The sequence below is a fragment of the Lepidochelys olivacea genome, assembly GCF_965140295.1.
Source record: "Lepidochelys olivacea isolate rLepOli2 genome assembly, chromosome: 1".
In the NCBI taxonomy this organism is placed as follows: domain Eukaryota; kingdom Metazoa; phylum Chordata; order Testudines; family Cheloniidae; genus Lepidochelys; species Lepidochelys olivacea.
In genome coordinates this window covers 188,714,569-188,741,431 of record NC_140411.1, presented here as the reverse complement: position 1 = coordinate 188,741,431, position 26,863 = coordinate 188,714,569, and the positions used below count along the sequence as shown (strand labels likewise).

The 26,863-nt window shown below is 47.5% G+C and overlaps 1 protein-coding gene across 3 annotated transcripts; it reads right to left on the bottom strand.

The window, feature by feature from the left end:
- Window positions 1-2,886: 2,886 nt before the first annotated feature.
- STYXL2 (serine/threonine/tyrosine interacting like 2) lies at window positions 2,887-26,863 on the bottom strand. Of its 3 annotated transcripts, none has more exons than XM_084624596.1 (6): window positions 26,691-26,863; window positions 25,257-25,385; window positions 18,817-18,911; window positions 17,758-17,989; window positions 15,660-15,877; window positions 2,887-7,439 (listed from the first exon to the last, which is right to left on the bottom strand). In XM_084624596.1, exons 2-6 carry the CDS (start codon window positions 25,364-25,366, stop codon window positions 4,624-4,626), a joined length of 3,471 nt encoding a protein of 1,156 aa, XP_084480722.1. In that variant the 5' UTR covers window positions 25,367-25,385; window positions 26,691-26,863; the 3' UTR covers window positions 2,887-4,623. The 3 variants fall into 3 exon arrangements, with proteins under 3 accessions (XP_084480722.1, XP_084480723.1, XP_084480724.1); XM_084624597.1 differs by having other exon boundaries at window positions 25,257-25,382; XM_084624598.1 differs by lacking the exons at window positions 15,660-15,877; window positions 17,758-17,989; window positions 18,817-18,911; window positions 25,257-25,385; window positions 26,691-26,863 and adding exons at window positions 12,483-12,635; window positions 12,957-15,090.

Genomic DNA, 26,863 nt, shown 5'->3' with positions numbered 1-26,863 from the left:
TCTGTTTTCTTCTCATGTCTGCCCACAAGTGAGCTGTTCTGCTTCCCTTTTGATTCCTCCACCAACCAGTGCATGCCTGGCGGGTGTGGCCAGGGCAGGGCTGGCAGAGCCCAGAGTAGTTCCTTAACCCCTTGTTGTCCAGTGTGGGCTTGTATACTCCATCACAATTACCCTCTTCATCTTCCATACCCCTCTTGATCATTCCATCTCTTACAGACTACTCTCACATTCTTTGTCTATCATAGGTCCTCTCATTAATTTGTTCACTTCCCACAGACTTCCCTTGAATCCTTTTATCTTCCATGGATGCTCCTGGATTACAATCCCCCAATTGATCTACCTTGCACAAACCACCATCAAACATCTTGATCTCCTATACACTTTCCCCCTAACCTCTTTGTCTCCCAGACACTCCTCAGTTTCTTCATGTTCCTAAGGGCATGTGTAACCCACATACCTTCTGGGTGTGGTGTTCTGTACCATCTAGTGGCACCAATACCACTTAGAGAGTTATATGAGTCTGCTGTACAGCATTAGCTAACAGCCAGTTGGCTTTTAACTCATGCTGTAGAGGCTCATGCACTAAGCTCCAGAGGTTCCCGGTTTATTCCCGCCTGTCGATGACTGGGGTCTGTCGGCATTACATATGCAGAACACAGGATCATAAAAATCTCCAAAGCAGGTGTTTCTCAAATGAAAAAGATATTTGGATTTTACTTTAGTTTCACAAGCTTTCTCTTCCCAAATTATGATTGTAAAACGTGAGACACCAAATTGCTCCAGGTATGGGCTGCAGCATTGTGAAGCACTAGGCCTCATGTGCAGCTCTGTCCTGGGTAACTACTACTAGCCATGGTGCAGCAGTAAGATGCCCCTAGGCACTGAGATTTTGGAGCACCCCAGATACAGTGTAATAATAAAAGCCTCCTGAGTTTGTGATTTTGAAATACTTTGGGACTAATGCAGCTTTGGGTGCCTTCAGTTCTAGAGTACTGAGGGTACTTTAGGGTAAAACTGGTCATGTGAACCTCCCTGCCCTTCCCCGCATTCCAAAATGACAAAAGTCAAACCCTCCTGCATGCAGCAGGCATGTGAAGCTGTACAAAAACATCAATCCCAGTCCAAGTGCCTTCTTGCTCACTTTCACTGAAGGATTGTGGGGAGGAGGAAGCTGAGGCATTATCGGAGGGTCACAGAAAGGTAGTCTGCCTGGATACATTTTGGATACCTATCTAGTCCACTAATCTAGCACCAGATGACTGCAGTTAGTATAAAAGCCAATCCCTCAGCAACTCTGGTTGCCTGAAACAGTCTTTGTGTATCTCTCCTCTTTATCTTTGTTTAAATTCTCATCTTAAAACCTGACTTTTCTACCCTGCCTCCAGACCTCTTCATTTCTCTCCCTCTTGGTTATTGGCCTTATGACTGAATGCTTTAATATTTTCACCATGCAAGGCTTTTATGTCACTGTTTCATGTAATTTATACCAGTGAGCTGGAGCTTTTCCCAATATGCTTTCAGACACAGTCCACAAAATGTGTAGAGTCCAAAATCACCCCCTTCCTGCTTTGGGGGTTTGGCTTTATTAACAAAGATACCAGCAATAAGAAAAGAAAGTTCAGCTGTTTCTCAAGTTTCTCTGATGACTGCTCAGCCCACATCCTAGATTGTCTCCCCAGACAGCCATTTCCATTCCCCTTTTATGCAAGTGCAGTAATAAGCCACCTACCTCAGTGAGTCAGCAAAACCCACTTAATCCTTTCCCAGAAGGGTCAAAACTTGCTAACAGGGTGGAGCATTTCAGGCTTGTTATATGATCATGTACTGTCCTCTGTCTTGAATAATTTAATTCTGCAACGGCCCTGGGATCCAGTTTAAATGAAAAATGTAATCTGAATTTACTGCAAAGAAACAAAATAAGTAAAATCTGTTCCTTCTCTTATTTCTCTCCTTCTGTTATTGTTTAATCATGTGATTTTGAGAAGCCCCTTCACTCATAGATCACTGACCCTCTAATGGTTAACCTCATCTTGGATCCTTACATCTAACAGATCCAGAAGTCCAGTCAATGAGGGATAGTTGAGTGAAATGGTTCTAAGCTTCTACTGAATTTTTAAAAAGACAGACACATTTTAACATTAATTATTATGTAGATAACACTGCTGATGTGCATGGCACCACACAGACAAGTAGGAAGATAAAGTCCATGCCTTGTGTTGCTTACAATTCATATTAGGGAGTTACCACACTGAGAAGTGATAAAATCATAACAATATCTATCTCTCAAAATCATGGAGAAACGGAGATGAGATGAAAAGACACAGAAAGACAAAACTATTTTTGAGGGAAGACTATTACACCAATGACAGGTCTCTACCTGGGTTTCTACTTGTATTTAGTTTTAGGAATGCTGTTGCGGAGGTGTCTGGTGTTTCAAAATATAATCTAAACAGGAGAGGGAGCAGATAATTCCAGAGTGGAGATCAGTGATGGAAGTTGTCTAAAGGTATTTTGAGATAAGATTTGAGGGAAAAATGGGAAATTTGGCTGGTAACATATTATATTATTCAGCCAAATAGTAAGTGTCTTCATGTGTAAGAGGTTTAAAGTGATGTACAGTCCACACAAATAACTCCTACAGTGGTGTCTAGATGCGTTGTCTTGTCACATGGAACTTCATAGGATTCAGCACACCATGGCAAGGATTAGAACCAGGGTCTCTGAAGTAAATGAACATGGAGCATGCTGACTTTAACCCAGAGGCCAATTACAACTGCCATCTCTTGAAAATAATTGTGAAATTACCACAGAGTTATCATTCAACAGAAATAAGATTTTCTCTTAGGGCTGTAGTCTTTGCATGTTGTATTTCAGCATATATTAGTCACCCATTTGTTTATTACCAGAGATTGTCATGAGTACCACCCTTTTATTTCAGGCAATAATGCTGAAAAATAATAAAAGACACAATCGGACTACAGACATAACAGACAGGCACCAGCTGAACTGCATACATGCATGAGTCAAATTGAACTCAAGACCTATCCTTCAAAACACACTTCTACTTTTTGAACGAGATCAGAATATCCATTATTAAGACTACTAAGCAGTCAATAGTATTAAGTATTTTTCCCTCTTGTAGACCTCAAGCAACTAGTAGGAGACATAATCACATTGGGCTGGGTCTAATTCCATCCAGTTGTGGGCAGTGGTATTACACAGACAGATCCATTAGTGTATTAAACTTCTAACAAGGAGGATGCATTCTTAGAACATAAGAATATAAGAGCAGCCATACTGGGTCAGACCAAAGGTCCAACTAGCCCAGTATCTTGTCTTCCGATAGTGGCCAATGCCAGATGCCCCAGAGGGAATGACCAGAACAGGTAATCATCAAGTGATCCATCCCCATCGCCCATTCCCAGCTTCTGGCAAACAGAGGCTAGGGACACCATCCTTGTCCATTCTGGCTAATAGCCACTGATGGACATATCCTCCATGAACTTATCTAGTTCTTTTCTTGTTACTATATAGGTTATGTTAGCTCTACTATATACATGTCAAGATCCACCACCCTAAATATAATCATTTTTAAAAGGGTCAGACACTGTCAAGTAGTAATTTCAGAGTTTGGCCTTATGCTATATACAGTATGGGACTATTCTTGAGTTTCAAAGTCGCTTTCTTCCCTGTAGTCTCAACCAATTGACAGCAAATAAATTAAGAAACCCTAAAATATAAATCCCCACAATAGCTACATTTAATGGATATTTTGTCCTGCTGCAGCTACTCAGTGGAGCAAACGTTAAATGTATTCCCCAAAATCATGCTGATATTCATGACACTGATGAATATCATAAAAAAGCCAAATTGGCTTGTGCTTAATAAGAAAAGGTATACTGTACTAAAAAAACCCCCTCAATATTTTCCACATCAAAAAAGCAATGCTGATAAGAAATGAAACCACACTGTCAAGCATCTAGAGAAGGTTGTTAGTTCCCTATCCCCCCATTTATAATCAAAACAAAGCTAGAAATAATGCTAGTGACTCTTTAATGACTCCAGAAAAGTGAAATAATCAAAACAAGACCTGACCATAGAATATCAGAGTTGGAAGGGACCTCAGGAGGTCATCTAGTCCAACCCCCTGCTCAAAGCAGGACCAGTCCCCAATTTTTGCCCCAGATCCCTAAATGGCCCCCTCAAGGATTGAACTCACAACCTTGGGTTTAGCAGGCCCATGCTCAAACCACTAAGCTATCCCTCCCCCCCAAACTCTTGACTTGTGGGTCAGGGGGCAGAATAGCTTTACCTGCTATTGTTACTAAAATATTCTCCAGCTACAAGTGTCTCCTAAAGATTTATTTACACCTATGCTAATCATTTAGCACAAGCTTCTTCTTTTTGACAAACCACAAACACTTCAAGTGATTAACCTTCTTCCTCCAAGTCTGTTGATTAAGGTGAAGAAAGCTTCTGCAGGACATCAGCAGTGCCCTGGAAATCATGAAAGATGATCTGAAATATAATGAGTGATTCAGGTGAGACATCTGTGTCTGGGACGCCTGCTAAGGCTGGGACCCCACTTCAGTCCTGATGGTGCCTTAACAACCTTGTCCTCAGTCATTCCTCTCTTCTTCGCCGGAGCTTTGCCTTAGTTTCTTCTTGCCGGCTTCTCCAGGCAGCAATAATGGCATCATCATCCATTTCTTCTTCCTTGTGGGTGCTTCGTCTGTACTGTGAGAATTGCCTTGATGCAAACCTCTCTTCTCTTTCTTCCACCTTCTCTTCTCTGTCTCCGTCCTCTTCAGACTTTGAAAAACTCTGAATGAACTTTCTCTTTGCTCCAAATTCTGACATGTTGGAACTAGACTCCTCTTCAGATTTTTCCAAGTGACGGGATCTGACTCGACTCTGCGTTGATGGTCCTGGGGATTCAGAATCATAGGATGGCTCTGGGCTTTCTTCCCTAGAACTTGTCTCTCTGACCTTTGTTCGTGTGAACTTGTACATTTCCCTGTCCTCTTTTGCAGAGGTAGAGGAAAATCTTGATGTGGTTCTCAGTGAATCACCTTTACACTGATAGGAAGAAGAACTATCCACCTCTTCACTTTGGGATCTGGAGAAGCTATACTTGCATGCTTCAGAGTCCACCTCTCTGAGAGTGGATGATCTATTGTATTTCTCTCTAGCCTTTTCAGCATGGTCATGATATGATGTCTTTCCTTCTGCTTTCAGGCCACTCAGCCACTTATTAACATTGGTGTCCACCTCTGAATTCCTGGCACCAGTATTTGCAAACTGACCAGAGAAAGCAGAAGCTGTATCAGTTCTGTCAAGATCTGTTTGGAAGGGGTACCGAATGCCACCTATTGTGTTCTCTGTATTGTCTTCAACTTTCTCTTCTTCATCTTCTCCCTGGGCCTTCTTCTTCTTAAATAAAGTGCTGCGCTTGTTGTCTCTGACAAGCTTCTCAATTTGATAATCTGACATTTTTTCTCTCATCTCCATTTGCATCTCCTTCTCCTTCCGGCTGAGTTTTTTCAGGTCAATGTCATCTGCAAAGAGGCTGTACAGTGGCTTGCTTGTTTGAGTCCCCCTCATGCTTGAGCTAGACTCTCCTGTCCTCATGCTCATTGAGGCATTGGAAGACAGAATGGACTGGGTGTCAGCACCGTTCATGTCCCTCTGGCGGAGCAGAGAGCTAGCTACAGACAAGCCACTCTGTGCACTGAGAAGGGAGGCCTTGTCATCGTCGAGGCATCTGCCAAAGTCACCTGACTTAATGCTGGAGGCCAATGTGGAGGGTGGGTGGGACAACATCCTTATCTCATTTTGTTTCTGAGCAATGGTTTCACTAACCACACTGGCAATCCAGTTCTGAATGCTGGCCATGGATATTGCATCACCCTGGCCAATTGGGATGTTGGGCAGAGGTATAGCTGGCATTTGGGGTTGCATAGCCCCAGCACTGCTTCTGTTCTGAGGTAAAGATGACCGGTTGCTCTGTATGCTCAGTGAAGAAGCTGAATCCTCAGCACCGCTTATGGAAGGTGCTGAGGACCAAAGAGATGACAGCGGGATGCTCCCACTCATTGCGCTCTCTGTCTCCCAGCTGCACAGGGACTGGCTTTCTTCCAGGGTCTTTTTTGAATGTTCAAGTAACTCCATTCTCCTCTGCTTCCTTTTGGCTGAAGCAGAATCTTCGCACTTGGCAAGCTCCACAATATCATCCTTGTTCTCATTGCCCACCCTCTTCTGGTGTTTTATTTTCCAGGCCTGGTAAGCTGTCAGGTTGACATCGGATAGATCCTTCTCTTCTTCTGCTGCCTCCTCTACTGGCTGGCTGCCATCTTCCATCTTGGGGGACACAGAGGATTCTAAATCCTTCTTGTGAAAGCCAAACTGGATTCTCTTGATCTTCCACCTTTCAAGAGGGGTCAGCTTGTCTTTGTTCTTTTTGCAGAAGTTATGAAAGGAGCCGGTGTCTGAGATAACGCTCTCCACATCCACATCTCTTCCCTTTCTTCCTGGTTCTGGTTCTGGTTCTGGACTATCATCACCACTTTTATTCCTGGAACGGTATCTCTGAGCAGCTTCCTTCTCAATCTCCAGCAGCCTCTGGTTCCACATATCCCAGGTGCTTTCCGTAGACACAGAGTCTGTGCGGCCCCTCCTCAGCCTGTTGATGCTGCTGGCTTCCAGTTGTTGCTTCAGGATTCGGATGTCAAGGCTACTCACACTCTCCAAGTCACCCAGTTCACTTGAAGGATACGGCCTTTCTCCCATGTTGGAGACTCCATCCTCCTCCCTGGATAGCCAATAACCTTCCTTTTCATATTTTGCATTTCGACTCTGCCACTCTTGAATCATCTGTTCCACATTCTCTTCAGATTCTTCTTCTCCCTGATCTGGAAGTTTTGGAGGCGTGCTTTCCACATCCTGATTTGGTGGTTCCCTTGTTGGCAGGCCTTGCTTCTGCCTCCATTCCTCATACAGCTGTTCCTCCTCCTCCTCACTGATCAGAGTGGGCTTTTTGGAAACCAAGCTAACTTTTCCCATGGATGAAGAACTCATGACACTTCCCAGAATGCTGTTGGTATCCTCTTCCTCTACTGTGATGGAGTGCACTTTGGCTCCCATGACACTCCCAGAGACCTCCACTCCAGACAGCAGGGAATGGGTCCCTGCTTCGATGACAGAATTCTGACTGGTTGTGTCATCGTCATCCCCAGCGTCTTCCTGCTCTCGTTCCTCCAGCAGCTTCTCATTGAGCTCCCTGAGCTGTTTCAGGAAGCCGTCATTGGGATAAATGGCACGCTTCTTCCTTATAGTCAGCAGGGCCTCTAAGATGGTCATGTGGTGGAAGATCATCAGGTAAGCAGCCACCAGCACAGCCGAGCGACTGATTCCCATTTCACTGCTTACCAGGATTTTACCTACAGGTATGAAATATAAAAGTATCAGATGCTTTCAATAACCTACAAGGTTTAAACTGCAATGCATCCCATAGGACCTGCTCCAAAATCCATTGATGTCAATGGATTTCTTGATTTCACTAGGGTTTAGATCAGACCAATGTTAAGTATTTTTTTCTTTGTTTTATTTTTTGATTTACCTAATTAAAATTTGAGACAATCAAAATAATACCAAGTAACATGTGTACATGTGCTACGAGCTATGGATGGGCACATTTTAAAATAAGCTAACTACAGAAATTGTATTAATAGTTTGCACTTATATAGTGCATTTAATCAAAGAATCTCAAAGCACTTTACAAACATTAGTGAGTCAAGCCTTACAATACTCTTGACTTGCTGTGTGACCTTGTCTAAGTCACTTATCTGCTCCATGCCTCAGTCTCCCCAGGTATAAAATGGGAATATTAATACTAAGCTCAAGAAAGCCATTGGAAGGACAAATTAATTCATTAGTTAATGTCTGTAAAGCACTTTGAGAGCCTTAGATAAATATTAAATTATTAATTGTATTTTTGCCAGGGCTCAGATCTGCCACATTGGGGTGCACTTAAATCTAGATTGCTATAGGTCAGAATGATGAGCATGCAGAGTTATATTGGGTCTTAGAACTGGAATAGCCAGGTGGCAGACTGATATAGCTGAGCCTGCAATCTGATAAACTGACACAGCTGCTCCACTGCCTTATAATACCACCAAAGACATGTTATAATCAAGGCACTGTATATTCCATGTTCCATAGCATTTGCCACAGAACCAGGGCCGGCTCCAGGCACCAGCGAAGGAAGCCAGTGCCTGGGGCAGCCAATAGAAAGGGGCGGCATGTCCAGGTCTTCGGCGGCGGGCCCTGCAGTCCCTCTCTTCCTCTTTCGCAACACTTCGGCGGCAGCTCAGCCAGGCTTGTTTTTTTTTTCTCCTTCGCCATTTGGGGCAGCAAAAAAGCTGGAGCCAGCCCTGCACAGAACCTACCTGTTGCTGAAAAATTGTGCTTCAGAATGGAAGATTTCTTTCTTTTTAAATGACTTTTCTAACTCTTTACAGTTACCAAAAAAATTAAAAAAATAAAAAGAGAGAACCAAATCAAAAACCCTTGCAAACAGGACATGAGCATAACTGATGCACTGGCATCTGCCTGAATCCACAGATAACCTGGAACGATACGTCTCAGATGTTTGAACTTTTCCCATTTATCCCATGTATATCAATGTGCTATTCACTCTGAAACCCAGCAAAGCAAATCTAAAGTGTCAGCTATTTCACTATTGATATTTTACCAGAAACATTCAACTTCCCCAACTACCTCACACTGCCTCTCACAAATTCCTATGTGCCAGAAGCCCCAGCTGCCTCCTATTAGCTCACCAGCTTTTCCAACTGAGACCTTGTGCAATGTAGTTACGTTGTCAACATAAAAATTAGCACCACATTCAAAATGTAAGGGCAGAATAAAATTCAGTGAATTTAGTATGAAAATAAATAACACAAGGGATACTGAAGACTGACTGTAGTATTCATTTTCATATTTAATTCAGTTAAGATCTCTATTTTTAATTTTAGCTGATATGGCTACAGAATTTCCAGAATGCTATACCAGAGTTCCATAGAAATAACCAGGCCATGGGATATATTGCCATAAAATTTAGGTCCAACAGAGCATGCAGGACTTTGGCTATAACCACTGTGACGGGACAAGGCCAGATGGCTATAGAAAAGTAGTGGGAGATAGATATATTAGCTCCAGGCTAAACAAATCTCTGGTACCAGGATAAGTGAAATGGAAGCTGCTCCAGGTCAATTAAGACACCTGGGGCCAATTAAGAACTTTCCAGAAGACAGGGAGAATGCTAGGTTGATTGGGACACCTGAAGCCAATTAGGGGCTGGCTGAAACTAGTTAAAAGCCTCCCAGTTAGTCAGGTGGGTGTGGATGTCAGGAGATGTAGGAAGAAGTTGCGTTGTTGGAGAGGCTGAGTAGTACACACCAAATCAGGCACAAGGAAGGAGGCCCTGAGGTAAGGGTGAAGTGGAGCTTGAGGAAGTGAGGGCTGCTGTGTGGGGGAAGTAGCCCAGGGAATTGTACATGTCATGTTTCTAAAAGGTCAGCTACCACAGCTGATACTAATAGGGTCCATGGGCTGGAGCCCAGAGTAGAGGGTGGACCTGGGCTCCCCCCCCGAACCTTTGCCTCCTGATTAATCACTGAGACTGGGAGACAACAGAGACTGTGCAAGGAAGATAACTTCTCCTCACTGGCTTATGATGAAAACGGCTCAGTAGACTGTGACCCTTGTCTCTAGAGAGAAAAGGGTTACGTGGAGGGTCACAGTGAGCCTCTGAGGCTAGAGAAATCCGCCAGGAAATGCGGGACCCATGGAGGCAAGGACAGAGCTTTGTCACAATTGGTGTGAGAAGTGGGATTTCGTTCACAGCGTGGCGGAAGAAAGAGGTTTTAAAAAAAAAAGTGCACTGGGGTTTTGGATTTTTTTTTGGTTTGGTTTGTTTGTTTGCTTTGTACCACAATGGAGGAGGTGGTAAGAGCTCTGGTACAAGCCACGGCAGCCCAGCAGGAAGCCACCTGGGTTCAGGCAATGGCACAACAGGAGTCTATGCGGCTACAGCAGGAAACCAATCAATTATTGATGAGCTAGGCGACCCAAGATCGTGCCCTCTTGAGAGAGGTGGTGGATCAGCTGAAGATCCTCATCACCCAGGCCCGGGGGTCCGACAGGACGTGAACCCTGAGGGCCACTGGTTGTCTGCCAAAGATGACGTCAGGAGATGATGTAGAGGCATATCTCCTCTCATTCGAAAGGACTGCTCAGCATGAGGCGTGGCCCCAAGAGCAGTGGGCCAGCATTCTCGCCCCTTTTTTGTGTGGAGAGGCCCAGAAGGCCTACTTTGACTTGCCTGCCACGGATGCCACTGACTATACCCATCTGAAGGCAGAGATCCTAGCACGATCAGGGGTAACGGCAGCAGTAAGGGCCCAGAGGTTCTATGAGTGGAAATACCAGGAGAACAAACCCCCGAGGTCCCAGCTATTTGACCTCATACACCTCGCGCAGAAGTGGTTACAGCCCGAGGTGTGCAGGCTGGAGGAGATTTTGGAGATCCTGATCATAGACCATTACATGTGGGGACTGCTGCCAGATCTCCGCAAATGGGTAGGCTAGAACAATCCGTCCACGTATGACGAGATGATCACACTGGTAGAAAGATGGATGACAGCCAGGGAACTGACCCAACTACCCAAGGAAGGCCCCTTTCGAAGCAAGCACCCGACCCCAACCCTGGAGGGTTGGGCAGCCAAACCCCCGGGGAGTCCTAGGTGGAAGAAAGGGGGGGCCAAAAACCAGCGGGGACCCCAGAAGGAAGGGATTGGCCTGAGGGGGGGGAACCCCGGGACTAAACCCTTAGCCCCAGGGATAGGGGAGTGATTAAAAGCAATTATAGATGTTATGTATTTGGGGAGTGGGGACACATAGCAGCACAGTGTCCCAGCACCGAGGAGCCTATGCAATGTAACTTGGCGGATTGGGAGGTCCCATGCTCCCTTATCCACCTCGCGGGGGTTGCATTAGCCCAGCGTAATTACACCAGGCCAGTGAGGATAAATGGAGCAGAGATCACAGAGCTTGTGGACTCTGGGAGTGCTATCACCCTCATATCGGGTAAGCTGGTAAAAAGTAGTCAGCTGTTACAATCTAAACGCGTAGCAGTGATGTGCGTGCATTGGGCCATGAGCCATTACCCCACCATCCCAGTGGAGACAGAGGTTCAGGGAAACCCCATTGAGGTGACCGTGGGCGTAGTTCCTAAACTCCCATATCCTGTAGTCATTGGGAGGGACTATCCAGGGTTTGATAATTTACTCCCCCCGGAGAGGCTGGAGGGAGGTGGGGACCCTGAGGACAGAGACTTGTCACCGGGGGAATGTCAACCCCCGATGTTCGCTGAGATTTCTCAGGAACGGTTCTCAGCCCCCCGGAAGACAAAAAAAGAGAGGAAGGCTGCGAAGGCCTTGGGAACCCGGATCCTGACCCAGGGCCAGAAGACCTCCCTATTAGGCAGATGGATGCGAGCAGCCAACAGAGAAACTTCCATCACAGAAGGTGAGCCAGAGGCTGCCCCCAGCCATGACAGCGGCGAGCCATTGGAAGAAGCAGAAACCAGCCCCTCGGAGCTTGGGCAGGTGAGTCCTCGGAGAGACACTTTTGGGCGGGACCAGGCGGAGGACCCCAGATATGATAATGCCAGGAAAGAGGTGGCCGAGATCGATGGGATACCCATGGATGGGAAGGTCCGGGGTGCCGGACCTTACTTTATAGTGAAGAAAGATCTCCTGTACCGCGTGGTGCAAATGCAGGAGCAAGAGATACAACAACTTCTGGTGCCACAAAAACATCAAAAAGCCATATTGAGTCTTGCCCACAGTCACCTGTTTGGAGGACACCTAGGGTTAGAGAAAACCCAGGCACGGATCCTGAGGAGGTTCTTCTGGCCAGGAGTACATGAAGATGTCCGGTGATACTGCACCTCTTGTCCGGAGTGTCAGTTACATAGCCCTCGCCCATACTTGTGGGCTCCTTTGATACCTCTTCCAATAATAGAGGTTCCTTTCGAACGGATAGCCATGGATCTGGTAGGGCCCCTAGAGAAGACATCTCGGGGCCACCAACATGTGCTTGTTGTACTGGACTATGCAAGCCGGTACCCAGAAGATGTTCCCCTACGCAACACAGCTTCCAAGACAATAGCTAAGGAGCTAGTACAGATCTTTGCCCGGGTTGGGCTACCCAAGGAGATACTGACTGGTCAAGGGACACCTTTCGTGTCCAAGTTGATGAAAGATCTCTGTTCATTGCTCCATGTACAAGCCCTACGGATCTCTGTATACCACCCGCAAACAGATGGCCTTGTGGAAAGATTCAATAGGACCCTCAAGGCCATGATCAGGAAAGTGGTGAGCCGGGATAGGAAAGGTTGGGATACCCTATTGCCTTACCTCATGTTTGCCATCCAGGAGGTTCTGCAAGCCTCCACGGGTTTCTCTCCATCCGAACTACTATATGGGCGCCACCCTCGGGGCATATTGGATATAGCCAGAGAAGCCTGGGAAGAGGAGCCAAATCCTGGAAGGAACATAGTTGAGCATGTACTGCAGATGAGAGATCGGATAGCCCGAGTTACGCCCATTGTACGGGAACACTTGGAGAGAGCACAGGAGACCCAACAAGCCCATTATAACCACCAAGTGAAGCTTCGACGGTTCTAACCAGGGGATCGGGTGATGATACTGGTGCCCACAGCAGAAAGTAAACGGTTGGCCCAGTGGGAGGGACCCTACGAAGTAATCAAAGCCTTGGGATAGGCCGCCGGAAATCGGAGCAAATTTACCACAGCAATCTTCTAAAACCTTGGCACGATCGAGAGGCATGCTTAGTCATGCAGGAGACCCTTCCCCAGGAGGATAACTTACACGAGCAAGTGAGGATATCATCCGACTTGACGCCGATCCAAAAGATCGAGGCAGCCAACATGATTAATCGCAACCGAAATGTGTTCTCTACAAAACCAGGGCGGACGACTGAGACCTATCACCATATCCGCACGATCCCCGGAGCCAAGGTAACATTGAGACCCTACCGAATCCCAGCAGCCAAAAGAGAAGAAATCAAGGCTGAAGTAAAGAAAATGTTAGAATTAGGGGTTATTGAAGAATCTTACAGTCAGTGGTCCAGTCCAATTGTTTTAGTGCCTAAACCTGATGGTACCATAAGATTCTGTAATGACTTTCACCAACTGAATGAAATATCCCACTTTGATGCATACCCCATACCATGCATCGACGAACTGGTTGACCGACTGGTAGTGCCCGATTCTTGACTACACTGGATCTGACGAAAGGGTACTGGCAGATTCCTCTGACCAAAGAAGCTAAAGAAAAGACAGCATTCTCCACCCCGGATGGGCTATTCCAGTACACCGTCCTCCCTTTTGGGCTACATGGGACCCCAGCCACATTCCAGCGCCTCATGGATAAGCTGCTGCGTCCCCATACTAGTTATGCAGCTGCATACCTAGATGATGTCATCATCCATACACCAGACTGGGGAACCCACTTGGAGAAAGTTGAGGCAGTACTGCGCACCTTAAGGGAGGCTGGCCTCACTGCTAATCCCGCTAAATGCGCCATAGGGCTAGCAGAGGCTAGGTACCTGGGATATATTGTGGGAAGGGGCATAGTGAAGCCCCAAATGAATAAGCTAGAGGCAATTCAAAACTGGCCCCAGCCGACCAGAAAGAAGCAGGTCCGTGCATTCCTAGGCATGGTAGGCTACTACCAACATTTTATTCCCCACTTCGCCACTAGGGCAAGTCCGCTAACGGACCTGGTGAAGGCCCGAGGTCCAGACATGGTAAAGTGGACCGACGCAGCAGAGGGGGCACTTACAGACCTTCAGACAGCCCTCTGTAATGATCCCATACTCATAGCCCCGGACTTTAACAGGGAATTTATTTTACAAACAGACGCTTCCGAGGTGGGGTTGGGGGCAGTTCTGTCGCAAATGGTGGGAGAGGAGGAATACCCGATCCTCTAACTAAGCAGAAAGCTTCTCCCAAGAGAACAGAAATACGCAGTAGTCGAGAGAGAATGCCTTGCTGTCAAATGGGCTATGGAGACACTGCGTTATTACCTCTTAGGCTGGCGATTTACTCTTGTGATGGACCATGCACTCCTCCAGTGGATGCAGCGGAATAAGGAAAAGAATGCAAGGGTCACCAGGTAGTTCTTATCCCTCCAACCATTCCAGTTCCGCATACAGCACAGGGCTGGATGCCACCATGGCAACACTGATGGTCTGTCACGAGCATACTGCCTGGCATCCCAAGTTGCCCAACTCTATGGTGTTGAGCAGAGGGGGGGAGATATGTGACGGGGCAAGGCCAGATGGCTATAGAAAAGTAGTGGGAGATAGATATATTAGCTCCAGACTAAACAAATCCCTGGTACCAGGATAAGTGAAATGGAAGCTGCTCCAGGTCAATTAAGACACCTGAAGCCAATTAAGAACTTTCCAGAAGGCAGGGAGAATGCTAGGTTGATTGGGACACCTGAAGCCAATCAGGGGCTGGCTGAAACTAGTTAAAAGCCTCCCAGTTAGTCAGGTGGGTGTGGGAGGAAGTTGCGCTGTTGGAGAGGCTGAATAGTACACACCATATCAGGCACAAGGAAGGAGGCCCTGAGGTAAGGGTGAAGTGGAGCTTGAGGAAGTGAGGGCTGCTGTGTGGGGGAAGTAGCCCAGGGAATTGTACATGTCATGTTTCTAAAAGGTCAGCTACCATAGCTGATATTAATAGGGTCCCTGGGCTGGGGCCCGGAGTAGAGGATGGGCCCGGGCTTCCCCCCCCCCCCCACCATCTTTGCCCCCTGATTAATCACTGAGACTGGGAGACAACAGAGACTGTGCAAGGAAGGATAACTTCTCCTCACCTCCCTCACTGGCTTATGATGAAAATGGCTCAGTAGACTGTGACCCTTGTCTCTAGAGAGAGAAGGGTTACGTGGAGGGTCACAAGTGAGCCTCTGAGGCTAGCAAAATCTGCCAGGAAACACGGGACCCAAGGAGGCAAGGACAGAGCTTTGTCACACCACCTAGAAACACATTACCCGTTTTGTCTTTCAGTAGCACAGTGACCCCTACTGTTCTGTAGCAGATAATCTAGCAAAGGTGAGGAATCAGTGTACAGGACATAGCAGCAGATAGTCCTGACCAATAGCTGGATATTACTGCAACAGTAGCACTTGATAGGCTCGAAAAAGCATATTCATGAGCGTCAGGGCTCAGGCAGGAGACCAGCAGATTCAGTTGCAGGGCTTGCAGCAGGGGATCTCTGGGGTGCAGAACTACATCAGCTATGTCTCTTCCTATCCCTGATCCACCCCTTCCATCTCCAGTCCATTCTTGACATACCCCCACCTTGGAATGCCCACTGTGTATAGGCCTTCTGTGGGGGCAGTGCAGAACTAGGCCTGCGGTATTCACCAGGAACTCTTTAATCTGCCGTACACAATGGAGCCAAAGGGAAAATAGAAATCTGGTCCAAAATGTTCTCTTTGATGCCTCCTGCATCACTGGATTTCAAGTGTCCAGGAACTTGCCCAATCTCCTTATCTTACCTCTGTATGTCAGCAGTGCTTCATCAAGGAACTCAGCAGCCTGGTGAAAGTGTTTGGAAATGTCCATCTCTGGGAAATCATCCACCTCAATGCCCAAGTACTGGATATTCAAACCATTGTAGAAATCTGGCCCTGTGTACACGCCGGTTCCATGAGCTGCATTCAGGATATGAGAGATCCCAAGCCTCTTCAGACGGCCTTTGTTCACTGCAACACTCCTCCAAAGAAGAGAAAGCAATATTAGAAGTTGGCTCCTGTTCTGAGGCTGGAGAGAGCCAGTCCATTGTCCAGGAGGCCAGCAGAGGTGGTGTTAGAAGGGGAAATGCCAGTAAGAGGGTAACCATAGCTTGATTAAAATGGAAAAACAACAGAACAGAATTAACACAATGGGGAATGGAGAGTGGCAAGCCAAGCTGAATATAACTCTTTGCCAGCCCAGTGAATGCTGTGGAAGGATATTTATAAAGGTCCTGTGCAATCTGAGGGGTTAGACAAGGAACAGGTTTTTGGCTCAGGAATGTGTACCAGAGCCCTGAACAATCTAAGGGCAAGAAAAAGTGCATGATATTGAAAGACAAGATCTTTAACATGTATGATTTGTGCACTCAGATTGACCTAGAAGCAGCAGCTTAGATAGATTCCCATGCCAGGACTTTCCCTTCATCCTTAAACTCAGGGACAGACTGGAAAAAACATTATGTGAGGATACTCTCCCAATCTCCTGCCACAGCTTAATGTCCACGCACTCAGGACTCCACCACCCAATCATGACTCCAAAATGAGATTACACTCTCAGTAGACTGTGCAAATGCTCATCTTATGATAGTGCCTCTCCTTTCTTGGAAGCTTTGATTAGTAATATAATAATTAACGATATTCACATGTAAGTTGCCATAGTTAGTCTTCAAAGCTGACTCCCATTGAGATACATGAGAGAGTTCACATCTCTTAGATCTATTGTTTCAGGCTCTCTGCAGACTCAGGCACACAGCAGGGGATTACTTAGACTCTTTTCACATTTTGAAGCTTCCTTTGCAATCATAAGAGCCAGAGACTCTTAAATAAAACCTGAGATTCTGGAGCACAAATCAGTGGCTGCCAGGGAGAAGTACTTAGTCACCAACTTGGTGCAAACCTACCCAACCTGATCTCTGCTTAAAGGAATATTCTATCTGTTAGGCTGTCTCTGCTTCATAGACACCGATACGGACACCCAAGTTTACCCTTTCCACTCAACAATCTGACTGCTCTGTCTCTCAAATGGCTGATGCAGACTTCAGAACTGTGAGTAGCAACACAGGCTGTCAAGGTCTGTGAATGGTGAAAGTGAGATGGGAGCAGGAGATAGGGCCAACTCAGCATCTTAGAGTAGGGTTTCTATCCCATTTAGGTGAACAGAAGACAAGCTGAAATGCAGACATGTCCAGCCTAAGAGACTGAGGTGTCTGTAGACACAGTAACCTCCCTCCCTCTACTCTAAGATTAGCCAGAGAAGTAGCACTCTCTCAATGGTCTTCTAGCAGTTTATATTCAGTACTTACTTGAGAGATGCTCAAAGAGAAGCAACGTGCTGCAGGACACATTACTGGTGATTCGTTAGATAGCACTCTTCCCTCTCAGTGCTGAACCAATGCCCCAGCACAGTGCTAAGGAGCACTAGGCTGCTGAAAGTGCTATCTTTTGGAAGAGCCATAAAACAGACACTCTGGCCACTTATCTTCAATACATTGCCTGGCATTCCCCCCCTCTTTTTTAAAGGAATAGGCGTTCCTGTGTCTGGCCCAAATTCCAACTGCAGTAATTTCATTTTGCTTACAGTTTCCTAGGTGCTTTTAATTGGATATGGTATTCTTCCCTTCCTTTCCTAAACTGTTCTGAAGTGTCAGTATGCATGGTGAAAAAGCTGTGGTTTTTCACAGAAGCGGTTGCTTTTCAGTGCAGTGTAATCTTTGTACACAAAGACTGTAAAATGTCTTTGGATCTCTGGGGATGAAAGGCATTACATGTAATATATATTATGCTGAGGTGACTTTAATGACTCCATCAAACCCTTCACTAGAAATTTTGTGCGATCTCAAGGACAAAAGTTCCTACTCACTTTTCTGCTATAAAGACGTTGGGCCAGACTTCATCCACAGGATCCCAGGGGGACTCCAGCCTGTCCTTCATGAGTGCCCTCTGCAAGTCCATCACACACGGTGTGTTGAACAAGCTGGTGTCATCAATCTTTTCTTTAACTCGGTTGTACAGGTCCTCCACCAGCAGCTGCTCTGCGGACTCCAACATCCCTGGACAAACTGAATCCACTTTGACCTCCTTTGTCTTCAGCTCTGGAATGAGCTGACTGTCACTCAACGCATGTGAAGAATTCACTATTCTTTCTCCCTGGAACAATCCTGGGGGCTTCTTAACTTTGTTCAACAGTTTCCACCCACCCAGTCTGAAATGTGTGCATGTGTGTGCTCAGGCAGTAGCCTCAAGACAGTTAATAGGGGACTGAGCACAGTAACCTTTCCTCTCATCCCTTGTTGATCTAGATAGGCTAAGGTTACAAGTGAAAAGGAGTCTGGGGCAGTCTCATTCTAATCCCAAGCATATGGGGAAGGGAGCTTGCCCAGTGGTTAGAGCCAGGAGCAGCAGAAGCTCCCTAACAGTGGGGGTGGAGACCAGTGCCCAAACCAGGGCCTCACCCCTGCTTCTCCTCCAGGCCCCGCTCCTGCACTGCCCCTTTTCCCCGAGACCCTGCCCCCTGCTCACTCCTCTCTGCCTCTTCTCCACCATTGCTTGCCCTTACGGCCAGTAAAAAGTGGGAGGGCATAGTCCTCCCACTTTTAAAAGTGCGGGGACCATGGCCCCCTACCCCTCCACCATTGTTCCAGTGCTCCTGGTTAGAGCAGGCAGCTATGAATCAGGACTCCTTCACTGTGTTCTATGACTCTGCCATTGACTCACTGTGTGACTTTATGGCAAGTCTCCAAACATGTCTGTGTAATGGTATGTAAAATGAAGATAACCCCCCTACCTCATGCCGGGGGTGGGGAGGGGGTTATGAGGCTTCATGAAAGTTTGTTTGGCACTTTAAAATCCCCAGATGAAAGAGGCTAACCAAGTGCAACCAAAGTCTTTCTTACTTACCCTGCCCCTTTGATCCGCTTACCTTCATTGATTATCTGTTTAGCAGCTACTGCAGACGACAGGTGGATAGGCTCCATGAAGATGCTTTCTGTGTCTGTGTCTGATATCACTGAATACCTGCCAGTCAATTACATTGGTATTAGACAAACACTTCCTCATCTGCTCTGCACCTCTGGTATTGCTTCCCTTCTCAACCATTTCAGAGGGGAGCAGCAGGGAGGGCAGACAGAGGACCTTATGAGGGATGGAGGGAAAGATACTCCCCCCTGGAGAGTGTGACAAGTGTCCTCTGCACACTGCCTTTGGAAGAGATCTCTGGCATCCAAAGGATGTCTGCAAGAGGTGGTGGAGGGTCCTGTGGGAGAAGATTTGGAGGTCGGAATGATGGGCTATGTGGCAGCAAGTGGGTGAGAGTGAGGCCTGCAATGAGGATCTGTAGTCAGTGGAAGGAGACTCCAGAAGAACAGACCTGGAGAGGGAGTTCCTGCAAAGGAGGACTGCCGGTAGTGGGTGGAGTGGGATTGTTATATGGGTTATTCATGTGAAGGAGAATTCAAGGGTACATCCACACAGCTAGTTTTCTTGCTTGAAAATCACTTCTTGTTTATCATTAGTTATAGTAGAAGGAGGCGCTAGGGATTGGCTGTATAGACTAAAGACGACCCCACTATCATAGCTTCTGAGCCCAGGCTCCAACCTGAATGTTTACACAGCTATTTTAGCGTAGTGGCACAAGGCCCATGAGCCAGAGTCTATAGACTTGGGCTCCGAGACTCACTGCTGCAGGCTCTTGCTCTATAGATGTATTACTTCTGGGGGATTTTTCACCATTGTGTATATGCATAATTCATGTGCCACGCATATTTTTATTTTTTTCAGCAGCGAATAGCTTCTGCCAGAAAGTTGCTGGAGTTCTGCCTTTTGCCCACCAGAGAACACTGTGGTGCTAAAACAGAGCAGCCGCTCCTGGCCAGCCCCAGCTATGATAGGGAAGAGAAAGAGCCTGCAGTGTCTTCTTCACAGTGCCTGTTGGGCCAGGTCAGGAGACAGACAGCATGGGGCACATGGGGTTGCTGGGGGGTCACAAACAGGGGCAGGGGCTGAATGGGAGTGAAAGCACAGGGCCACAGGGGGAGTAGGATGCAGGGCCACATGCGGGAAGGAGGGTGGTTGAATGGGGGCACAGAGACACATGGGGACAGGAGGGAAGGGGTGCAGGGACACATGGGGAGGGGGCTGGCTGAGGGGGGACAGGGAGAATGGGTGTCTGAGTGGGGGTGGAGGGACACGTGTACAGGGGGTGAAAGGACACAGGGGGACAGGGGCAGATGTGCCTGACTGAATGGGAGAAGCTAGGGGTCAGTCAGGGTCTGCATGGGGGAAGTTCCCTAACAATCCTTCTCTGACGCCCAAAAAACCTGTTCCATACTTTTTCCATCCATACCCAACAATCTTCCAAGTTCACACCCATGCTCCTTCCCAGCAATAATTTCCCTCTCCCTTAGCTCCTCCATTACCCCTAGCTCTCTGCACTGCTTTTGAGGGTTTCGGAAAATATGGTTCTGTATTGTAGTTTAAATGAATTGTTACTCAAGAGTTCTCTATTGATATGCCTAGTAAGGAATCTATTTGTCAAAAAACATTTTCTGAATCTTTTTTGTTGTCTATATTGTTAGATATATTTGCTGACAGGTATTTTGAAATAAATTACCAAAATAATTAAAATTGGTGTGATTATATTGTGTTATTTTGACAAATAAAATATGCAGAATTTTACAGAATTTTAAAATATTGTGAGCAGATTTTTAAATTTTTTTGTACAGAATTCTCCCAGGAGTAATGTATCCTGAGTGGCTAGGACATCCACTGCTAGATCGATGGAGCTATCTGGGGGTAGAAAGAGAGTTATAAACATCCATTTTATTCCATATAAGTTCTTGTACCTCCCTCATCACTAATATCTGCGGGCCATTCCAGACCTGTCTACTCCAAGTCTGCTGCTCTGCTTTTATATGAAGGGTGGCTTCTGACTAGAGTTTGGTGAACAATTCAGAACAAATTATGCTGCAGTTTTGGCCCTTTTTCTGTTAACAAATTGTCTGCAAACACTATTTGACTTTTACAGATGTGTTTGTTCTTCCAGATTATTTGATTTAAGTGATCATGTGGCAGCCTGTGGATCTCTTGCAAACTACTCACCATAGTGATTGCATCATAATTTGACATTCACTGTGTGTTTGGTCAATCAAGTCACATGGTATTGTTTCTGTTCTCTGGCTGGAGAATTACCAACCCCACCAACAGCTTTCATGATGGCTGCTTGTACATTCAGAACCAGATTTTCAAAGCTAATTAGACACCTAGTGGGATTTTCAGAAGCACCTAGGTATCTAACACCCATTGAAATCAATGTGTTTTAGGCAACTAGTTGCTTTTGGAAATCTCATGAGGCACCTAAATACCTTTAAAAATCTGCCCTCAATTGAATATACATTTATATGAGTATATGTGACCCATTCTCTGCCTCTGAACATTTTTGCAAACAAAAATGTGCTCCTTTGATTGCCAATGGAAAATGAATTAAAGGGTTCGTTAATATAATCGTAGTGGTGCTGTGAACTATGTGAAATAAGTTTGGGGTCTCGATTCCCTTCCCAGGGGAGAGGTAGCCACATAAAAAAGCCTCCATTGAAACTGCTGTTAACTGGGCTTCTTGTTGATAGTCTCAACAGAGGTGTCAAGGACAGAACAGGTCATATATACTGAGCTTCCCTCTCATCCTTGGAGGAGGTCCCTCTGGGTTACTTCCACAGGGGCTAGTATAGAGGAAGTTTATTCTACTGCTGCCGGTGCTGTAGTTGTTCAATGGATAAATAGAGGGCATCAATCTCCAGAGCTGTCAATCCTACACCTTTCACCAGGAATAGATTTATATACAAAGAATATATTAAAGAAAGACATGCTGAGTTCACTGTGAGCAAGTAAAGGATAAAACCCCAGAGAAGCTTGTCCCATGTGCCCCACTTTGGTCCTCAGGGCCCAGCATGGCATTCGGGTTAGACAGCTGACTGTGGAGACACACACTCTCTCTCTCTCTCTCTCTCTAACTTGAATTTGTGGCTGTTTCCTTTTCCTCCATGAGAAGGCCTGGACGTCTCAGGCTTTTGCACACACCAGCCTGGCTGCCAGCTGCATGGATTAAATTGGTTCCCATAACAACTGGCTATGGGAGGGTAGGTGGACAGCATCATTCCAAACCCAGGAGCAGCTGGGGAGACTGGGGCAGGCAGGAAGGACTGTGCAGTGTGATGGGTTGGTGCAGAAAGAGTTGGAGAGTTCAGACCGCAGCTGATACAATTAGATGGAGGTGGGAGGTGGTGGAGGGCAGGGACCACAACTGCACCAAATTTTTACAGTGGGAAAGTGTATTACCCTTCCTCTCTCCTCTGCCAAGACTGTCTGAACAGATTTTGCACATGCTTGGTCCCCAAATTCTCCTCCAGGTTGACACTGAGCATGTGGCGTCTCAGCCCAAACCAGTATTTGTGGACAGAATCTTGATGAGCAACTACGGACAGGGAATTTAGCTCCTGTTTGCTATGTAGAGCAGTGGGGAACAAAAGTGGGTGGGAAACCCCACAACATCTGCAGAAGAGGGATTTGCAGGAGGCTCCACAAATCTAAGTGTGATTCTGGGAGTAGGGAGGGAGAAGAGCAGGGTAGTAGCCACTGCATGTAGCATGCTCCCCACTGCTTTACTCAGCTTTTGCTGAGGAAATAAATCCATGTGCGTGGTGGAATGTCCAGGCCTGCAGTCTGTTTGAAAGGGAGGAATGGGGCATGGCTGTTGGAGCCACAGACAATAGTATCATCTCCAAAGGGAGCTGTGCTGCTAGGGAGAGGGGCACCCAGAAACCCATGCTGAGGGGATGGCTCTACATTATAGACCAGACTCTGAACAGATTTCCCAGTGGATAGCCAAGAAGATTAAATTCCCGTCACCTCTTGGAATGGTTCCTTACAATTAGAGCTGGCGAGTTTGTAGGGGAGGGATCATTTGGTATTACTAACCATATCCCCTTCTCCCTCTGTGCTGACCCAAACTCCTCCTGCTGCTGCTGGACAAGTTGAGTCTTTAACGTTCCAAGTTAACCTGCATGGTGCCTGGGGCACAAGTTGAATCCCCTGGTTTGTCCTGGGCTGGGGTTAGCCTGGACAAAAAAAAGTGGTGGTACTGTGATAAAAAAGTGGTGGTACTGGTGGTACCCACTGCCAAAACACCACCCACTGCTGAAACATCTTGTAATGGGGTTGGCACCCGCCTCTTGTGAGCGCCCCCCTGGTAGGGTGCATGTGCTTGCAGTCGCTCAGTTTATGGGGCTGTAACAGAGTGTTACCTGCCTCTCGCGACTGCCCCCTTGATCAAGTGCATGCCTGCAATCACTCAGTTTGTGGAACATGGTAGCACAAGCACCCTCTCCTTGGATAATGGTTTCTTAGGCAGGTCTTCAATGACTCAGCCCTCTGGACAAGTCACACACGCTGTCTGTAGGTGGAAGAGAACAAACCCCTTCTGGGGTATACTGTCTTTACCTTCTCCCGGGCCTGGTATGTGGACATACCCTCAGGGCTTCCTCCCTGGAGACACTGTCTTCTTGCAGCCCTCCCTGGGCTCAGACCTTTCTCAGTCCCAGCAGCCAGCCAGGAACTCCTTCTCAGCTCTGCTGGTCCCTGCCTGCTCTGAGTTGTCTGTGGTCCTGCTGCTCTTTCATCCAGCCATGAACTCTGTCCTCTCTCTGCCAGCTCCAGGCAGCAACTGACTGACAAACTCTATCTCTGCTGCTCCTTTTTATATAGCCCTCCTGGCACCTGATTGGCCACTCCTGCAGCCCCTTTGATTGTCTTCTTTCCCTACAGCCAACTCTAGGCCACTTCTCCTCTCTGGGATGGGGTATGGCAGGGCCCTGAGGCCTCCAACAGGGAGCTGCTGGGCCTAGTCCACCCCGTCACACATCTCAACAAAACCAAACCATAAAGTGACTGCACTGGAGTCCCTCACAGGGTTGTGCTGGTACCTCAAGTGCTGGGATGAGCACACCTTTTGTGTGAGTACTGCTTCTAGTGCTGGCTTCAAGGGGGAGTTGTGATGGTCCTGAGCTACTGCCAGTAGGCCGCAGGAGTTTCTGTGCTGCTGCCACCACTTGAACAGCTCCTTGGACATCCTCCTCCTAAGAACCCCCGTCCCGTTCCTCCAACTACTGCCCTTCCCCTGACTGGCCAGTCTCTCTCTCTTGCCCCCCCCCACCACCATGTGGTCTCGGTGCCATTAGATGGGACAGAACACCAGAACCAGGAGGTGTGAGGGTTACAGGTGCACCAGCGGTTTACAAGCCCTGATCCTGGGAGGGCAGCTTGTTGCCGTTTGAATGGAAGTGTCTCTGCAACTTTAACTGTGGTATTTGGTACTGATGGCAGAAAAGGTAATAGGTGAGGGAGGTGGTTCTGTTCAGTCCGAATGGCTGATCAGGTGAGGAGGAGGAGTAGAAAGACGTGGTGATTAGGCAATATTCCTACATGATTATATTGCACATGAGCCCAGAAAATTACATGGGCCATTTTTTTTAATGAATACAGTAAATGAAGTAAACATTCTAGCTGTTGTTGGTAGCATACCTCATGGTTAAGGCTGTTAATGGAACCTGCGTAGTCCCCATTTGCATACAACCACAATCCCCAAAATATCTCCTTTTTGACAGAATCTTTCTATTGCTCCCTACTTCCTGCCCCAAGTGCAATTTGAAAGTTTCTGGGAAATCCTGTCAGGCATTTTGCATTAGGAAGCAGGCACTTTAAAAAAAAAAAAAAAAAATCTCATCACACTTATTTTGACTAAAAGACACCACAAAACTGGCAGAAGCCCAACTTTTGCTGCCCTGTAAGTGGCATCCTCCTGCCTTGTTCCCAGCCTTTCTGTGAGAGATAGGCCTGAACCAAAACCCAAAATCCAAATAGCCTCAATCTCTGGGGGGTTAAAATCCACACGTGGGGTTTGCCAATCCAAAAAATGGGATGAATCAAAAGCCTGGGTCCCAACATACCTGGATTTTGAAAGCCAATCTGAATTTTGCAAATTAACAGGAGGAGGGAGAGTATAAGGAGTGGGAAAACAATACTGCTTCCTCCTAATGCGCGTGTGTGTGTGTGTGTGTGTGTGTGTGTGTGTGTGTGTGATCTAAGATGAATGAATGAGATAAATAACTCATGAGCTCCATCCCCACAGCATCTCCCCCCGCCACGGGCTATGCTGGTATTCTAAATCCTTCCCTCTTAGAGGAAAGGGAAGCCTGAGGCTATGTTCTTGATCTGAGTAGGATGGGTATGTGTGGGGTAGGGGAGGAAGGGGAAGCAATTTGTTACATGCAGTCAGGAAGCCGTGGCAGCCCCTGTGGCAAATACACTCACTGGCTGGGGGAGGGGCTGCGAAGGTAGCGGGCCTGCACTGCCTTCACGTCTGGCCTATCCTCTTCGTCTGGTACCACCTGCTCGCTGTCCGAGTCCTTGCTGCTTGCCATGGCCAGCTCTGAGGATCTGCTGGGGAGATGGCAGGGAGAGGGAAATAAGAATACAACAAGCATAAGCGCTGCATTTGGGAAAACCCCTTTAGGCGAGGCACTGGCTCCTACCTGTCCAAATTTTCCCAGGTTCATCCTTTTGTGAGGTAGCTCTCCCAGGAAATCTGTAAGAGTGCTCTGCACCCACTTCCAGCTGTGCAGTTTTTTGGGCTCAGGATCATCCTGGATGTCCTGCTTTTTTGTACCTCAGAGGTGGCAACCCTAGGCTGGGCAGCCGGAGGCAGGGCATTCCCCATGCCCTGCACTGTGGTGGTAACACAATGATTTTGAATTGCAGACCATTATTACAGAAGTGACATGAACACCTTCCTGGCTGGCAGGGGCTGGGAACTGCGCAGAGAAGGAGCAAAGAGGTATGGGAGCCAGGAAGGAGGAAGGGCCTTGGGTGGCTGTGCAGAAACTCTATCTCCTTCCACACAGCTCAGCCCTGTTAATAGACACTAGAACAGAGGTACCTGAACTGTGGGGTGTGCCCCCCCAGGGGGGTGCGGAGGAATGTTCGGGGGTGGGGCACGGCTGGGGCCTGTTCCATGCCCCACAGAGGGGCAGGGAGGGAGCACCATCCAGCTCCTCTCCTGGCCCCGGCCCTGGCTGCCGGCCCCATGCCCAGTGCTCTGGCTGCTGGCCTTGGCCCCCCGCTGAGGCTCTGCTCCCACCCCCAGCTGTGGCCCCAGGCTCAGCCTCCTTATCCCTCACCACATCTTCCTTCCCCCCTAAACCGCCCCCCCGAGCCATGGCCCTGGCTCTGGGGGGGTGGGGGGTGAGGTAAAAAGTTTGAAGGCTACTGCACTAGAAGGAGCCTCATCCAGCTAACTATGGGGGGCTGGACATGGAGACTGAAGAAAATTAGGGTGGGGAATATGAGGCCTACCCTCCTCATAACCAAACACTGCAAAGGATCAAGGCCAAACCCTTGATTCTGACCAACTTTAAACCCCAGGACTCATCCTCAGGAGGCCTTTGCCGTGAACCCACGACACCAACCTCTGCCAGCGTGCAGTGGAGTGTGTGTGTCGGGGGGGGGGGGTGATATTATTTGGTTGGGAACCTGGAGAAGCAGCAGCCAGTTCCTCAAGCCTCACAGAGTGACTTCTGGCTCTCGCTCAGGGAGTGTCTGTCCTATCCCAGCCTCAAGGGCTCAGATATCCCTTGGCAGCTGGTCTCAGATATCAGTGCAGCCATGTCCCATAAACAAGGGCTGACGTTGCTGCCGCTCATGGAGTCGGTGAGATGGGAAGCAAAGACGTGAGGAAATGGCACTTACCGTCCGTGTCTGGAGCTCTCCTAACAGCAGAATGGTCTCCCTGTCTTAGGCTTAGCAAGGGAGCCCAGTGGATGGGGCAGGAAAGTTGGCAGGGGACACAGCTAGAGCAAGAGATCAGCCACCCTGCCTCTCTCTCTGCGACTTCTTCTCTAAGGGGCAGGACAACTGTCAGC